The sequence below is a fragment of the Dermacentor silvarum genome, chromosome 8 (assembly GCF_013339745.2).
Source record: "Dermacentor silvarum isolate Dsil-2018 chromosome 8, BIME_Dsil_1.4, whole genome shotgun sequence".
Classification (NCBI taxonomy): domain Eukaryota; kingdom Metazoa; phylum Arthropoda; class Arachnida; order Ixodida; family Ixodidae; genus Dermacentor; species Dermacentor silvarum.
In genome coordinates this window covers 25,394,711-25,412,537 of record NC_051161.1, presented here as the reverse complement: position 1 = coordinate 25,412,537, position 17,827 = coordinate 25,394,711, and the positions used below count along the sequence as shown (strand labels likewise).

The following is a 17,827-nucleotide window of genomic DNA, read 5'->3' as shown; positions in this document are numbered from 1 at the left end:
TCCTACATTGACCGATGGTGCATTTGTGTTTGGGCATGGTTTGTATGAACACAGTGATAGTGTAACAGGGAGAAAACCAAGTTCACTGTGGTTGCACCGTTGCTATGGGGGTAAACAAATTTGTGTGAAACCAAGAGTGCATCATACTGTGACATCTCCTAGTTGAGCTTCTACAGAGGTTGGTCTGATGGGACGTGTGGCACAGTACGCAGTTTGAGTTATGTCAGGAGGTGCGAGCGAGACTGGCCACTGCAATTTGATCACATCATTTTAATGGTCAACACTCTTGAATGTACACTTGCAGAGGAAAACGCTATTACGGTAGAGTATGGCAACGGTCGTTCTGGGCGGCTGCGGGGAGCACATTGGCAGTGGGCACAGCCGCTGGCGATGCCTCCTGATGGAGGTGTCTTGCACGTGACGTCACTGTTTCGCATGATGCTGGGAACACAGTCACTGGGATTTCTTGGTGCAGTTCTCGCGTTGTCGCAGCAGCGGTCTAAAATGAAGGCCAGTGGCAGGGAGTGTCAAATTGCATGTTGCACAGTTAAAAATTAAGAGTACTATCATTTCTAGGTGTTGCACACTATCGTTTCGTTGTGGAGTACGGCTGGCAGACGTCTGCCAGACGTTCAACAAGACGTTTGCCTTGTTGATTGTATCCTTGCTGTGAGGCAGCAGTTGTCAAGCTTGTATGGCAGGTGGTGCTTGTATGTGTGTCTTTAGTTGTGTAGTATGGCATAGGGAAGACCCGGGCAGGCTCACTGGAGTGCATTCAAGATCGCTGCGTCGATGCAGATGCGAGCCGCTGTTGTGGCGGCCATGTCGTGATGTCACAGCAAAGGCACTCGTGGGCTGTGCGTGCTCGGCGGTTGCGGCGACCAGGGAGGGCCAAGCAAGCAGCAGGCATGTAAAAATCGAAGCCTAGACCACTTCAACCTTGAAGGGGCTGCCCGGGATGTGGTCATCGCCCCACTTGATGATCACAATGTGGTCACCGCGGTCCTTGACCACGTAGTTGACCTGGTACAGGTTGCGGCCCAGGTGCTTGACGAACACTTCGTCGCAGGGTCCCTTGGGTCCGTACACACTGGCATAGATCAAGTTGTTGCCTGCGAAAAGCAGATAATGCACTGTCACCACTTCTCACACAGATTTGCCAAGCTTGTTGGTAGGTGCAACATAAATTGAAATTTTTGATGGTAGAAACTGAAGAAAAGGAACGGTTCCTATTGTGTTATCATGGATTTCTTGTGTGCGTCAACCAGCTCAACGTTGCATCTGCACAGTATGATTGATAGAAATTGTAATCAGTGTAGGTAAAGGACAGTAAGCCCATTGCAGGGCTAGCAGCAGTGAATGAAGCACAGTCGAACTATATACGAGGTGTGTTCAAAAAGAAACCACACTTTTGCTATAACATGTTTATTGCTTATTGTACAACATTTTTAGCACTGTCCCCATCAAAGTAGTCCCCTCTACAAGCAATTAACTGTTCCTCTCGTTTCTTGCATTTTCGGGAAGCCTCCTGGAATGCACTTTCTAGGATGGCACGCAGGTCTCTTGTCGCATTGTCCTGAATATCCTCTATTGTTTGGAAACGACGTCCTTTGAATGTGGTTTTAAGTTTGGGAAACAGGAAATAGTCTGCTGAGGCTAGGTCTGGAGAATACGGTGGATGGGGCACAACTGGAGTGTGATGTATTGCTAGATAGCTGCAGACAAGCAGCGACGCGTGAGCCGGCGCATTGTCATGATGCAACATCCAAGTATGGCTTTCCCACAATGCAGGCCTCTTACTGTGCACGCAATCCCTCAAACGCGCTAGAATTTCTTGGTAGACTTTCTTGTTTACCATCTGACCACATGGTATAAATTACTGATGGACAATGTCTTTGCGGTCAAAAAACACAACCAACATCACCTTGATCTTTGACCGATTCTTGCGTACTTTTTTTTGGACGAGGAGACCCTTTGCCCGCCCACTGTGACGACTGCACCTTCGTTTCAGTATCATAGCCATAAACCCACATCTCATCGCCTGTTATGACGTTCTTAAGGAAGTTGTCATTGTCATTGGCAGTGACAAGCCATTCCTGGCCGATTTCAATATGGGTCTGTTTCTGATCGTCAGTTAACAAATGCGGCTCAAATTTGTCACTGACACTACGCATCTCAAGTTTGTCACTCAAAATTTCATGGCATGATCCTACGCTGATGCCCACTTCGTCAGCAACTTCTCGGAACAGTTCAACGACGATTTCCACAAATTGCAGGACGAACTCTCTCAACATGTTCATCATCTGTTGTTGTGGAATGTCGTCCAGGCTTGGGATCAGCACTGACCGTCATTCTGCCGTGATCAAAGCGCCTAAAACACTCGTAGCACTGCGTGCCACTCTAACAGTCCTCACCGTATGGTTAGCTAAGCAACTGAAATGTCTCTGCGAAAGTCTTGTCAAGCTTGTATCAAAATTTCACACACAGGCGTTGTTCTTCAAGCTCTTTCGTTGTCACTTTGGCACTAATCCGACGAACAGCTTGTGCACGTGCTCACTTCAGCGGCTGTAGCTCGCCAAATAACGGTAAGAGCGAAACGCAGTAAATAGCAGTTTGTTGTCTAAACCTGCCGCTGAATGCGCTCACTAGCCGCAGTGCGCTCCGCCGGTTGGTGCGCTATTTCAAAAGTTCGGTTTATTTCTGAACACTCCTTGTATATAACCATTGTGGTAATCCCGCAAAAGGTGTTTTATATCAGTAATTCATTCTATCTGGACTTGGCGTGAAAAAACATGTAAAAAAGCAAATCATGTATCAAGTTGCGACAAACTGCCTTTTGATTGAAATAACTGGGCTAAGGCTGCTTAGTCACTGTTGCATTGCTGTGCCATGCCTCAGACTTTCCCAGATTGTTCAGTGGATTCAAGCATTCTTCCATATGCCTGTCGTGCTGTATGCGTACGGCGCCAATGGGGAGCATGAGTTGTTTCAGGTATAATGCCCTTCACCTAAATGTGCATTGAGCATTTTGACAATGCTGAAATAAGAGAAAGAAGTGCATTCTACATATTGTTGACTGCATGTGCAACCAAAAACATCTGATTTAACGACTTCATTAACTGCATATCTTGCACATCACAATTTTTTTTTTTAGCAGTTTAAAGCTTGAAGGTGGACTTTCAGTATAAGTTTGCAGCGTTCTGGCATTATTTTACGGATGCATATATCAGTAGACTAACTATAACTAGTATTTGTCACTATCAATTGTGCCATATTATGAGCACTTTCAGTAGTCCAGATGTGATCCTTAGCAGTGCTCATTTCAGACCATGCTGTCATGCAGCAGTAATTATAGTTTTTGCTCCCCAATCAGTTCACAGTTTTATGTACTGCAATATGCACACTAGAATAGAGGTGTGCAGTACAAGAAGGGTGGCACCACTTAGTAGCCTTCTCACTTTGTGCCAACAATATTTATCACTATTACAGTCGTAGGTGTGCTTGTGCTGTGGTATTCGACTTTCCAAGTGCACTCCAATGTGCTAAATCTGTGACACATTTCTCTATTTTAAGAGTATGCAGTCGTGTGTGCAGGCAATATGCATTAGCCACGAATGTGCAACCTGCTTAACGTAAGGCCTGCGTGGATCGTAGTAATGTTGAACACTGAAACCGGCACCCTAGTAACAATAACTTGCCCTGTAAGCTATTTTGTTCTTTGGTAATTTCTAAAACATACTGAAGCAATCTGCTGTCTATGCTGAAGTTCAATGTTTCAGCTGTATTGAACCTTTTTTTCTGCCTATGCCATTAGATGTCACTGACCAAACCTATCAATTAGCAAAAAAGCTTGCACAGGTTCTCATTCTTGAGGCCTAGACCTAATTTAGTGTTTAGGCGCACCCATACATAGTTTTTTCAGACGATTGCCACAGTTCACACGAAGTGCCATGGTTTAGAGCAGGAAAGCGAAGCCAAATGTACGGATGCATGAAGGCACACATGTAATACACTGATCAAGTTTGGAGTCTATGTGTTGTTGTGTGTATGTAAGCAGGGGTGCTTTCCCCAAACATGAGTGAAAAGGAGCATCGAACAACGAGTGTTTCCCTGCTTCCTCTGACGTGTCTGAGTGAGTGTATAGGGCCTTTCATATTTGACCCAAGAACTTCAGGTACTGTCTCAACTATGTCTGGATCTTGTACATATATTCATCTGTGCAGTATTTCCTATTTGATAACGTGACAGTAGATCAATAAGACCGGTCATATGTTAACCTGCTGGTAACGTCAACTTCCCTGGCATTGATACCAGGCAGAAGAAACAGTGTTGGTCTGCTTCATCCCTCCATGCTGCATTGTTAGTCCTGTCCTTTCTAAGCAAAAGTTGGAGCCACTGTTTATGTGCTACAATGCTTTTCTTTTTTTTTAATTTAAACTTTACAGCAGACCTGGCAAATACGGTCTCGCATGTATGCTGATAATAAAAAAAGAACACCTCAAAATTTGAGCACTGTGCACAGTTTCAGCAAGAAGGAGCCAGGGATACATGTGACATTAAAAAAAGTTATAAAGTGGGCCAAATATGCTAGTCCCTGTACACCCATCAAGTTTTGACCGCATTATGCCATAAATGTTTTTGCTCTCGCTTTGTGTAGCTAGTCGCAACCGGGCAACTTGCATTCATGTGCTATCAGACGTATGAATATTACACGTGTACACGTGCAGAGCCTTGTGCTTCATTCTTCTGTCTGCGGGCGACATTGGGATGTTTTTTGACGAGTGCATAGCAATGCGGACATGTTTGAATTACAGCAGAAGAGAAAGCTCTGTTGCGATCCTGTTGGTGCTACGTGTTCTCACTGTGCATGAGTGCCTCTTGGTCGAACTGAACAGACAATAAACCTGCAACGCAATTGCAATTGACCTGCATGGGTGTCTTGCGGTGGGTTTTCTCATTTCCTTTTTCTAACCGATGAAAATCAGTTTTCTTTATGTGCTTCCACTTACATTCTTCTGAAACTCTGCTCCTGCAGTCTTGGAAGTAGTATGCTTCAATAGAGGCTTATTGTTGGGACTCCTGAAGGAAATGGAATGGCCATTTGGTATGACTGATCTTTCGTGCCCAATCTCAGTACAGGGAAGGATGTGTTGCTCAGTGGGAACTTGGCATACACAATTTGTAGATTGCAATTTGTTATTCACAGAGTTAGCAGTTCATCTGATTAATTTTTCAACAATTTCCCTAACCAGGTTCATTGGTTAACCATGGTTAGGTCCTATAAACCAGGCATGCATACCTGAATTTCTGCATGCAGCTGCTGGGAATTGGTACCCATATTTAAGTAACCTGCTGTAGGGTTGTCATGCTTGTAGTGATGGCTGCCAGTATTGATTTTTTTGTGTGTCTTCTATTTTACAATGCGTATCCGTTCTATCCGCGTGAAGCGTTTACTTCCTCACTATCGTTACAGTGGCTAGTACTATCGTGCAGCCGCGGATGCGCGGAGGCGAGCGCCATCTGGTGGTGCTACAAGGAACCCAACGGCGCACTTGCTCCGCTGTGGTTGGTTGGTCTATTCGGCAAAGGAACAGTTTAACGATTAATCTGAGCTGTTTTAACCTTCTCGGATACCAAAAAGGCGCCTCATTGCGCGAGGCTTGGTAAACCAGGAAAGATAAAAATGAAAAGCGGATGGCGGCGACGCCGGGAAGTTCCCGTATCTTGCCTTGACGTCATCGTTTTTGACAGCGTAAAGATGAAGTACACTTTATTCTTAAAGAACAAAAGAAGTTTCAAAAACTTAAGCCACAGCAGCGTCCAGTAAAAAAATTGTAAGTTAAAAAAATGTGACGTCACACTGACGTACGAGGCGCCGGCGTTTCGGCGCGAAATTTGAAAACCTCTAATTTGGAACTCCGCGTTATTGGAATTGCAAGCAAAATGTGAAATTCGCATTCAACTACAACGCCGCTTTCTCAACGCAAAATTTTGCACATGAACCCTGCGATTGTGCTTCATTTTCAAAGCTGTGACGGTTCACATTTACTGGCTCGGCGCGATGTTTTATGACTGAGTCACGAGATCGTGTTTCTGCCCGGGAGATATGAGGTTACACTCTAAAAACAGTTGCACCCTTTGGGGCGTATTTTTGCTTTCCTTTCTTTAACGCTGCGCGCCCGGCACTTCTCGGTCACGAACGACAAGAGCGTTATCAGCGTGACACACGTTCTCGACAGGAAAGTAGCAAGTGCAGAGTTTTCAAGATAGGAAACGCAAGCAAGACAGATGACGATTATTGTTGTCTGGCAAAAATGCACCCCAAAGGGTGCAACTGTTTTTAGAGTGTATATGAAAAATAAAAATATATGTAAAAAGTAATTTCTGAAATGTTACGCGCCAAACCCACATGATTATCAGCGCGTAGTGTAGGACTCAGGATTAATTTTGACCACCTGTGGTTCTTTAGGCCCCTCCCCCCGAGCACCTAAATCGAAATACACACGAGCGTGTTTGCAATTTGCCCCCCCAATTTAAATGCGGCCGCCACGGAAGAGGTCGAATCGGCGACCTCGAGCTAAGCAGTGCAACGCCAGCGCCACTGGACGATCACATCGAGCGGTTATATCGAAGATACATTTAACATACAAGGTTTGTTGTCCTCATAGTGGTGGCAATGATAAAACTAGCACTAGAAAAAAATACAGATGGTAATTGGAGAGCGCCGTGCTACGCGAGCACGCAGTCAGAGCGCGAGCAAACGCACGAAAATGAAGCTATCCAAGCCGGAGCGTAGCAGACGACAAATGCAAAGGTCTAGCCACTGTACGTAACATAGGCGAGTCCCCCCTCTGATGTCACGGGAGCGCCGTTCGCAGCGCCGCCATCGGTAGCGCACGAGGCCAATAGACAATTTTTGGAGTGCACTGCAGTACTAGGTGCCCCCTACTAGCCACCGTAGCAATACTGACTGTAGCAATGTGGCCGCATGCCTGCGGACAAGTTAATGGTGAGCTCTCTCTCTCTCTCTCTCTTTTTCTCCTCGTCCTGCTCACATACAACACACACATGTGCGTGTGGGACATGTGTGTGTTGGCATGAATTGAAACAACGTGTGTAGGCGTCGTTCAGGCACTAGTTTCGGGCGTCCATGGTTTCAGGTTTACAACCATACATTTGTCACGTGCTGCCGCTGGTCGCTCCCGTTTCCAACGTACTTCCGAAGCTGGCGCGCCGGCGTGCGTCGAAAATACACAGGCCGCTGAACACACTGTCATTGTGGGCACGCCAGACCACTGCAGTCTTATTTGTGCTGCCGCAGCATGACTGCGACGTGCGGGCTTTACGTCGACGAATCTTTAGTAAAAATAAAATAAAAAAAAGGTTGCAACAGGCGGTGCAGTTAAAGTCCCTATATAAGAAAAGTACCGCCATCCTTTGATAAACGCCGCTTCTCTCTCTCCTGTATCTCCGATTGGACAATGATAGCGCGCGCTTTTCACTTCTTTATATTTTCTTTTTTTCCGCCTCAGAGCCATGTTGAAAGTCCTCTGCGCAGCCGCAGTCGCCGGCGGCGGCGGCGCGCGCCCGGCCTGAAAGCTTCAACGTGGACTTCCTAGGTGCGCCACCGTCGACTTGGCTTTCGCAAGCAAAAAGTAAAGAAAAAAAAGCAAGCGCTTTTTAGGAGAGGAGGCGGTGGAGGAAAGAGTAGATGGCGGTACTTTTCTTATATAGGGACTTTAGGTGCAGTGGATGCACAGCGTCGTCGTCGTCGTCACATACGACCACGAGGTGGCTGCGACCAACGTTCCACTAGACGTTGTTTTGCTACTGTTGGATGACAACCGCAAAAGCCCTGATGGCCAGCCGATGGAGGCCGCCCTTCAGGGCCGGGATTTTGTAGCGATGCCTTTCCGGTAATGATGCCTTTTCGCGCTTATCGCGCTTTATCAGTGGTCAGAGCGACGGTCCGCTCGCGTTATCAACGGGATGAGCCGGCCGTAAGCGGTGGATGATAAGACTAGTATGGAATAAGTCATAAGTCATCGCTACAAAATCGCGGCCCAGACCACGTCATAAAAAGGGCACAGTGTGATAACTATATTACCCATTTCCGTCACGGTAGCCGTGCTTTGTGAGCTTTGCGGAGATTCAAGTCTGTGGAGTTCTGGCCATTTCTGGCCAAGGACACATATATACCACTCACCGGCGTCCAGAGCGTTGACTGTGAACTGGTTCTGCTTGTTGAGAACAGCGCGCTTGAGGCCCATGCCCTTGCAAGTGACCTTGGCGGCATTCGATCGGAACTTGGGCAGTTGGTCGGCCTTCTGTACAGCCTGCTTCACCACGGTGTCCACGGTCATCGAAGACGTCTCTGGCGAAGTGGGCGGGGCGATGGACAGGCCTGCGAATACGTGCGCAACGTCCATGGAGCCCCCGCTCTTGGATATGCTCAAAGCACACACCCACACACAAAAAGAAACACGCACAGGTAGTACTGCATCTGTCATTTCTGTTTGTCGCTTACCTGCACGTGTTAATTGCCAGCTAGCCCAAGAGCGTAAACGACAAAGAATTAAGCTTTGCCTCTTAAAATGGGTATCACTCAATAAATGTAGAAATTATACCCATCTCACTTTCTCTCGTATGTAAATTAATTTGGCCTTTTGCTAATTGACTGTTCACTTACGGCGCCAGTTCTCATAACACTGGGGTCAATGGGGAGGTATAGATATCGGAGGGTCAGCCGCCTTCTCTCAATAGCCCACACGCATTTAGTGTTCCTTCATCGCAGGTTGTAGCTTGGATAACGTTAGCTGGGACACGCCATGCAATGCGAAAATGCACTGAATACTTAAGTACAAGTTTCTAATATTTAAGAAATAAAGAAGGAAAAGCAAGCTGCCTTGAAAAGTAATGAAATGTTCACTTACGGCCTCCGGTACTACGGGTGACGCTGCCTGCAAAGCGGAAACAAAAATAGTATTCAGATGCGTGCGTTAGAATACACCCGTTATCGTCAACGTTTAGCTGCAAATAGACACGGCACCCGACATGCGGCATATACACCATTCGTGAATAAGTCTATCGCATTTGTCCCCAACTTCGAAACCCGGGGAAAAAGAAATGCCGTGAGCAATTGACTTCGCTGTTCGGATAAATGAGTGTTCACAAAAATCAATACTTTGGAACTTGTCAGAGTTCACTGAAGACGTGCGAAAACACATTAAGACAGCGTGAAGACGTTCGCAGTTATCGCTATAGCGCACAAACTACGCGCATACACAAATTACTCCTCCCTTCTCACCCACCTTCCTATAATAAAGAAGGAGAAAAGCTCCGGACTTATTCTAAAACTGGAAAGCTCAGCTTCTTTAGTGGCCGCTTACAAGCTTACTTATCTCACGGCTAGTGGCGAAGCCAGACATTTTTTTCGGGGTGGGGGGGCACCTAATTGATCGGGGAGGGGGAGATGGGGGGGGGGGGGGTGCTGGGTGTGCCACCCCCTGGCCACGCCACTGCTCGCGGCTGAAATCGACACAGCGTAGCGCAGCCTAGCCAGATCCGCACGCCATCACTCAGCTACTTTGTTATCATAGCTAGACTGCACGGTCGCGAGAACCAAAGGGCTTCGTCACAGACTCCTTGACTTCACTTTTATTTATTGATAAAAATAAAACGCGGCACTCGCAAAACTTATAGGTGCACAATGTGTATCAAATCGAAATGAAAGGACCCCGTGCCGCACATCTGCGACACCATAATGATTAACTGCCCACAATAAAGTGTTTTCTCTTCTCTCTCTCTCGAGGTGACGTTCTGCTTACGTCACCAGCGCGCTGCGACAGCGAGAAGCACGGAGCCGCAGCGTGCTGGCTCCCCGCTGCTGGGTGACGTAAGCAGAACGTCGCCTAGAAGGAGAAACCATCGGAGCATAATTCTTAAAGCCAAGCGATAGTTTCCTGGCAGACATCTTGATAATATATGCTGCTGCGGACGCTCATTGGTAAGCTCTGCTGGTTACTGCTACGAGGCGCGTAATTACGCGTACTGTGACGTTGCACTGCCTCTAGGGTCGGCCTGCGGTTGAAACCACATTAAAACCCTTACGTAAACACATATCGCGCACTGTTGTACCAGGATCGACCTACCAAGTCAGAACCTTTGATCACGCGGTCTTCGGAATCAGCCTATAGTTTACATGGCCGAGCAGCCGTCTACGATATGCGGTGGCAATTTAGAAGAAAAAAAAAAAAAAAAGAAAGCTTCGCTTTAATGAAAGTCCCGGCAAAACTGTACTGACGTGCATTTTCTCGTGCGGCTATGCGTATTAGTAAACGTAACCGAGTTTTCAAAAGTTGCCTTGCAAATATTGTTGTTTTATGTGGCGACCGAACAGCGAAGTACGTGAAGTACGTGTCAGTGTGGTCTCTATTTTCTTTTTTTTTTTTTTTTTTTTTTTGTTGCCTGCACTGCACCCACTTGTTTATAAACATGCAGTCAACTGATCCTTGATGTCGCGCTGTTTGCGGCTTGCACTGCCTGGACAGGAGGCACAGTTTCACCGCACCTGTGCAGGTGACGCGGAAGGGGCTTCCGGCGATGTGGTACCCGTTGAACTTGACGGTGATGAAGTACTCTCCGGGCGCGAGCGGCGTGTAGCGCACCTTGTAGCCCTCTTCCTCCTCGGTGCAGTCCATGTTCACCTTGGTGGGACCGTCGATGGTCACCGCCAGGGAGCCGGCGCCCGCGTTGCACGTGTCCACGATGAAGTCCGTCTTGACACCTGCGTGAGAACGCGGCTGTGTTCGTCAAAAACGCCGCCATCCTCATACTAAGAGCAAAATCTCGTCTAAGCTTCCGCACGCACACGAGGTTGTTCCGTCAGTGTCGCGTTCAGTTGCACACGCACACACGGATTCGTGCCTGTTTGGTTACATCATAATAGCTCGTGTCGACCTTTCTGTCTTTCCTGCAATGAATTCTATCTCCCACCTTGTAACATTTGCAACGATGCGCTTTCTGCTAAAGTTCTAAGCACGTCGTAAAGGAACACTTAGGTATGGTGCTACATGCAAGACGCAGACCATGTGCAACTGTAAAGTTTACAAGAACAGGAGTTCTCGGAGATGTTTACGCGCGGCTAACTCCCACGCATAATCATCTTTAACAGGCGTCATAGTGCCAGCGAGCGTCCGACTGAAAAGCGATGCGCAATAACAGTGAGACAGGGCATGCGTCTAGACATCATTTGAGCCCATTAGAAGGACCATTGGCGCAGTTGATGTTGTTGTTAGATAACCGCCAAGAACAACAGTGTCGCTGATACGACTGCAACGAGTTGACAACACTATAGCGCTGCAGCAGCCAGTGTGACATAAGCGCTATGTTACATGTCGTTATGTCGTCTGCTTTGTCAAGTGTCAAAACTCCGGTTCTTCCGTTTATTCGCAGGACCTTTGTCCTCTGAGGCAAGTAGAGAAATGTCAGTTTCGAAGATCTAGCTTTTTCCCTGCCATGGTTTGAGGATACAGCGTTCCCAAACTACACTGCGACCGTGTAAATCCGACTGCAGCGATAATTAAAGTGTAATAAGCGTGCCCTTCACTTAGTGCGCCTCTGGGTACAAAAGTAGCAGCAGCATATGGTCGCGTGACGGCGGCGGAACACTCCTCAGAGGTGACCGAGTACGAGTCCTTCTTTTACCGTGGGTCTCGCTGCTGCTGTTGTCTTCCCTTGGAAAAAGAAGATCTCACTGTTCTGCCACTGCAACAAAGGGTTAGCCGAAATGCGAGTGGAACTCACCGCTCTTGACTTCCCGAAGGCCTGGACCGTAGGCCTGCACTGCAGCCGGATCGGCGTCGTCCTTTCCTACGCGGATGCGGAACGGACTTGCTGGGATGTGGACGCCGTTGTGGCGGATGTGGACCTGGTGGATGCCGTTCTCGCGGGGAACGAAGCGCAGGCACCACTGGTCTGCAATCAAACGAGACAGTTGCGTCAGACCGCAGACATGCAAAGCACATTACAGAAAGCTTTCTCTGGAAACATTAACATTGACCTGTAAAAATGATCTCGAACTCCGTTTAGACTGACTGGCTGGTTGTTCAATAATAAAACAAAAATTAAATAAGAGAGATTAAAGGTAACTATCGGGCGAATAAGAAACATTTGTCATGAAACAATTTCGCTCTATGCTTTTGACTACGTGGGCACGTTATTTCGCATTTGAACTCATGGTTCATGTAATAGTTTATGGAGCCGCCTTCACTTCTTGCTGCCAAATATCCTGTGGTGTACACGATCGTAAACATATAGACCTTTTCACCGATTACAAACATAGGCCCTGCACGGCTGCCGGTCTTGCCCACTGACGTAGCTGCTAAATGTAGCTGGCAAAGAAGCTACCATGCGTTAAAACATAAGCCCTCAGATTTGCGACACTTTTACCCTCTATATACATAACCACAATTTTACGAGTGCAGTTTCCAGTGAGTTACACGAAAAAAAAAAAGTATTAGCCTTGATGCATTATGTGTCATTCTTTTATTTGAAAATGTAAAAAGAGACTTTCCGTACACTGAAACAACTTGGAAACATGCTTTTTGTTCCCACGTAGCAGACTGATAAGGCATGTGAATGGAAATTTCTTGGGGGCGGCACGCTCGCAGCTGTTATCGCGAGCATGAAACCGTCTGTCTATACTGCCACGCGTACTCTTGAGAATCCAGGTATAGTCTCAAGTACCTTTGTGCAGTTAGTTCCACACGTTGCCGTTTGTCTGTGAAACAAGTTTTTGTGACTGGCTAGATAACGTACCTTACGCCACAAGGTGATTTCTGATAATTTTCAGTGTCAGACGCAGGAGGTGATTATCGCAATATTTTCTTCCAAAGCCTGGTCTTTCATTTTAGGCTTCGCGCATGACGTCACGAGTGAAAACGCGCATGCATTCTGCTAGAAGGTGTTCCCTTAACTCAAGCCTTTCGCGGCTGTCTCATGACTTGCTGTTTGTCATCTGGGGCGGTATTCTCTAAAGCCCCTATATATAGGGGCTTTAGGTATTCTCGGACGATAGATAGGGTACGGCCACGCTAGCGGCAAAAACGCGCGCGTCATGCCGCGAGCGGCAAGTTCCCGCGCGTCAGCGCCTTGCCGCGAAGGCCACCGTGGCAATCGCGTCTCGCCGCGCGGCAGCGCGATAAGAAATTGGGCGCTCTCGGAACGCGGAATCACTGTGAGCGGAAAGGGTACGTTCGGACAGCGTCCACAAATCCCTCCATGGAACCGCGAGAGACCATGATCGTCGAGTGCAAAGCCGGCGCGGAGCGGCGGCGGTCCGGTTGCCATGGCTCCGTGACGTCACCCTCGTCGCTCATAATTGGTCATTCATCTCGCGGCACGCGGCACTTGCCGCAGAATTGGGTTCGAGACCTATTTCACGCGGCACGCCGCAAAACCCCTGATTCCGGCCGCTTTTGCCGCGCGCGGCATGAGGGTACGGCCACGCTAGCGAAAAATAAATAAATAAATAAATAAAAAAGTTGTCGCAGTTTCACCTGAAAGGCGAAGCATCAATTGCGATAGCAAATTTGAAGAGAGCTATACGGAGTAATGATAGCAGCTTTATCAGCTGTATAAACTTGGACATGCAGCAGCACCGGCAACACGCAGAACTGTTGTCGACGCCGTCGGCGTTTTGCCCGCGTTCGCTCAAAATGCGTGCGGCGTTGGTGACTGTTGCCGGAGCCTCTGATATAAATAAGCACTGGGTGCCGCAGCTAAACGTCGCCTCCCTTCCCCCCCCCCCTCCCCACGGCCTCTCGCGCGTCCGAAGAAGGCGCGTTTGCTCTACATATATGGTGATTGTAAAGGAGAAAAGAGACGCCTACTTCTGCAGCCCTTAAGCGAGCACGGCGCAGAACGCGCGTTTGTTCTCCGCCGTGCGTTCACTCCCCGTGAAAGACGCGCCCCTCGCGCCCTTTCACTCGCACATACAGCGTTCGGCGCGCGGCTGCAGAAGATAGCGCCAACCTTTCCCTTTCCCTCAAGAACCACTTACCACGGCGACGATTTCATCTCCAAATGACGTCATACGGAACCTCACGGCGACGGCGACGGCGACGGCGACGCCGACGGCAGAAATCTGCTTTTGAGTGTCCATATAATTGCTATCGCAATAAAAAATAAACCGCGCGCGTCATGCCGCGCGTCAGCGCCTTGCCGCGAGGCCACCGTGGCAAGCGCGTCTCGCCGCGCGGCAGCGCGATAAGATCTCGCGCGCTCTCGGAACGCGCAATCACCGTGAGTGGAAAAGGCACGATCAGGACAGCGTCCACAAAGAGACGCTGATCGTCGATCCGCGTTGGCGGTCCGGTTGCCATGGCTCCGTGACGTCAGCTTCGACGCTCTTGATTGGTCATTCATCTCGCGGCACGCGGCACTTGCCGCAGAACTGGGTCTCGAAGCCATTTCGCGCGGCACGCCGCAAAACCTCCGACTCCTGCCGCTTTTGCCGCGCGCGTTCTTGCCGCTAGCGTGGCCGTACCCTGACTCGTTGCCGCTCGCGGCATGACGGGCGCGTTTTTGCCGCTAGCGTGGCCGTACCCGTAGTTTCACTTTCGCGAGATTTCGCATGACTTGGCGTACACGGCCGACAGCGTTTCTGGCACTGTGCCAAGCTCGTTGTGATAACGTGCAGCGCATGCAACTGCGCCGATACTGTCTAATGTGTGACGTCACACCTGCCTATAAAATGTATGCGCTTTGTGAATAAAGGCGTTCTTGCTCTGTGGTCACTAGGTCATAGCAATCTTCGCACAAAACGCTGTCGGTCGAATATTTCGACGCGTCCAGTGCTGAATATCGCGAAACCGAAACTATACCTCCGAAAGTGATCGCCCGAGAATACCGCCCCTGGCATTGCGCTCAGAGACCCCCTGCTGTCAGTTAAAACTGCGTCTATATAGTGTTGAACAACTCACCGTCGTCCAGGGGCGCTACGAAGCAATCGTCGTCATGGCCGCTAGGTGAGACGACCTTTCCGTCGAGGTTACCCTTGGCCCCGTTCATGGAGATGGTGAAGGCCACGGGCTTGTTGACCTGGATGTGCTCGGGCACGCTGCCCAGTTCGATCTTGCTAGTGTCGCCCGCCTGAGGCATCACGTATACCTTGAACGGGCTGTCGGGGATGTGCTGGTCGTTGAACTTGATGCCCACGCGGTACTCGCCTGCGCAGATATGTGTCACGGAGTTCGCACGTCATGTTTTTGTCATGCTCGTACTGGCGTTATTTCGTACAGAGTGTTCGAAACGATGAATTTGCCTTACAACCGCTCTAAGTCATGTTCAATCCGCGCGATCTCAGTGGTAGCCATCGGCGGCGCAGTATTTTGTTTTAGTGAGGTGGCTATATGTATCAATGCCGCTGCGACCGTTCTCCGCCGGCTTCTTCAGCTCTTTGCGGAGCTTCACGAGAGTTCAAAGATGGGCTAGGTTGGTTTTGGTTAAACATTGCCAACAGCACAAACATCGGGATGAACTAGCGATTCTGACGTATTTCTATCTCTCTTGTCACATCGCCCGCGCTGTTCAAATTTTCCGTGGCTTTTTTTTTTTTTTTTGACAAATGGAAGAGTGCTTGTGCTACAGATGTCGCAGCGCCGTTAGTGCGTCGTTGGAAGGCGACCGAGAAGCTAGGTTGCTGTCGCAGAGACGACGCGGGTTTTTGCTTAAGTTTGTACACTTCCCACGTGTTTGGCACGGATGCCCAAGGTTACAGGCCCTGCACACTGGCCGTTGATTGTTCAAAATATGCAAGCCTGCTTATGATCACTTTAATTATTGTTCATATATAGAGCAATCATTATAGAACACTCGCGTGCCCCCATTCATTCACACGAAATAAATAGACGTACCGGCATCCTTGACGACGTAAGAGACGTAGCAGGAGCCGTCCTTCCGGTCCTTGAAGTCAATCTTGGCCTTGGACGGGCCCTCTACCGAAAGGGACAAGCTGCCAGCGCCGGCTTCGCGCGTCCATACGTTGAACTCGCCTGCGTGGGAGAAACAGTCGTGACTGAAAAAAATACTTCGGTTGCGCGGCGTTAATGTTTCCCTAACCGCAGATTATGTTTTAGATGCTTCTAGCGTTCAACTTAAAAACAAACGAATTCGTCACGGCTGATTAATATACCGGGCCACTGCTGGCCTAGTAAAAAAAACAAAAAAAAAAAAAAAAAACAAAAAAGAAGATATGTAAGGAGATGTCTCGGCGATTATTCCTACGGCCGATGTTTGTCCGTCCCTCTTCCTTCGGTCAACGTCTTGTTATAGTTTCTTGTGCCAGAGTGTGCGTATGTAACGCAGTGTTTTGTTCTTGAATGAACCTGCAGTTGTGATCATCTTAATATTTGCTTAGATTGCTCATTTAGTTAGTTAGCCCCATGTAAAGTGGTTCTGTCAGACATTTCGTGGAGAGGATACTAACAAGTGTTGCCAGAATGAGATAGAAGAGCACGCTTCACGACTCTGTTGGAAGTGAGCTCCGCGAAATCACTAAGACACTTTCATTATACCCAGCGGTTAGAAAGGTGGTCTCGCAAAGGGATGCAACCGGCGCGGCTTACATGATTCGCCGGCGATGCCCCTCTCGAGACCGGGTCCTCCAGCGTGCACCCTGTGGGCTCCGTGGTCGCGGAATGGACCCACGGTGAACTGGAACGGCGATCCGGGGATGTGGATGTCCTTGTTGCGCACGCTGACGGTGTGCACGCCGGCCTCCTTAGGCACGAAGTGCACCGCGTACGCGCAGTCCTCCAGGTCGGCGATCTCCGCGTCCTCCGACGATCCCGACGGCGAGGTTACGCGCGCCGTCATGTCGAATGCGCTTGTTCCTGCGGTATAAAGGCGTGGGACGGGTGAAATCAGTACAGTCATCGTCCAACTGTAAGTCGCAGACGAAAACACCGCCTTTATTTGACGAAACAATAGACGGCATCTGCCGCACCTTTTGGTCATGGCTTTATGAGTAACTTTTGGGCCTAATACCGTGAGAATGAGAACGTTTGTGGCGTTTTCAATAGTAGCGTAGTATTAAGGGACTATGATAGTACCCACGTCCGCTTTCATATGTTATAATTGATATAGAGGCTACGCTGTTAACCCTATGCCTGTTTTCTGGTAGAACAAGCATCAGGTGTTACCTTAGTCGCAATTATAGATTGGTTGGAATGTCTCACCAGGCATCTTATAGGTGAAGGTGCACTTGGAGCCCACTTCGGCAATGGGCGCTGCCTCGCGCTGCTTCTTGATGTTCTCTCGCTGGATGTTGGAGCCCTTGCCCGTGACCTTGACGGTGAAGGGCGACCCCGTGACGTGGTGGTCGGCGAACTTGAGGTTGATGATGTAGTAGCCGGGCTCGGTGGGCAGGTAGCTCACTTTGAGCGTGCCGTCCTCGTTGTCCTTGCACTGGATGTCGGCCTTGCTGGGGCCCTCCACCGACAAGCTCAGGCCGCCGTAGCCTGCGACACGTCATTGAGGCACGGGACCAAGCCAGTTATAAGCGTTCTTGTTGGTATGCTCCGCCGTTTCATATCCTGAATAATCTCGTAAAAGGTGGATCACAGCCCACCTTTTTGTTTGCAATATAACCAAATCTATGGTAAAGTGTAGCAGCGCCAAATGCTTGCTGAAAATTAATCTTTAGGCAAAACTCACGAACAATGTCAAATAGCCCTTTACAGGACACCTTACTTGCAATGGCGGGATCAATTTAGCTTCGTTATTTATTTAATTCATACATGAACATTTATGTCCTATAACCGGT

At 48.7% G+C, this 17,827-nt stretch overlaps 2 protein-coding genes across 2 annotated transcripts in view; one reads left to right on the top strand and one right to left on the bottom strand.

Annotated features, from left to right (window-relative positions):
* Positions 1-269: 269 nt before the first annotated feature.
* LOC119460830 (filamin-A-like) overlaps positions 270-17,827 on the bottom strand; it is a 115,532-nt gene continuing 97,974 nt past the window's right edge. The window contains 9 exon segments of the mRNA XM_037721927.2: positions 270-1,112; positions 8,207-8,404; positions 8,934-8,960; positions 10,571-10,786; positions 11,806-11,976; positions 14,985-15,230; positions 15,918-16,055; positions 16,629-16,895; positions 17,241-17,522. Of these exon segments, the coding sequence (XP_037577855.1) occupies positions 925-1,112; positions 8,207-8,404; positions 8,934-8,960; positions 10,571-10,786; positions 11,806-11,976; positions 14,985-15,230; positions 15,918-16,055; positions 16,629-16,895; positions 17,241-17,522 (1,733 nt within the window). The 3' untranslated portion in view covers positions 270-924.
* The window catches only part of LOC125947593 (uncharacterized), a 127,748-nt gene continuing 116,440 nt past the window's right edge, over positions 6,520-17,827 (top strand). Inside the window, exon 1 of the mRNA XM_049672691.1 lies at positions 6,520-7,009. Coding sequence (XP_049528648.1) covers positions 6,979-7,009 — 31 coding nt within the window. The 5' untranslated portion in view covers positions 6,520-6,978. The remainder of the gene's footprint in view (positions 7,010-17,827) is intronic.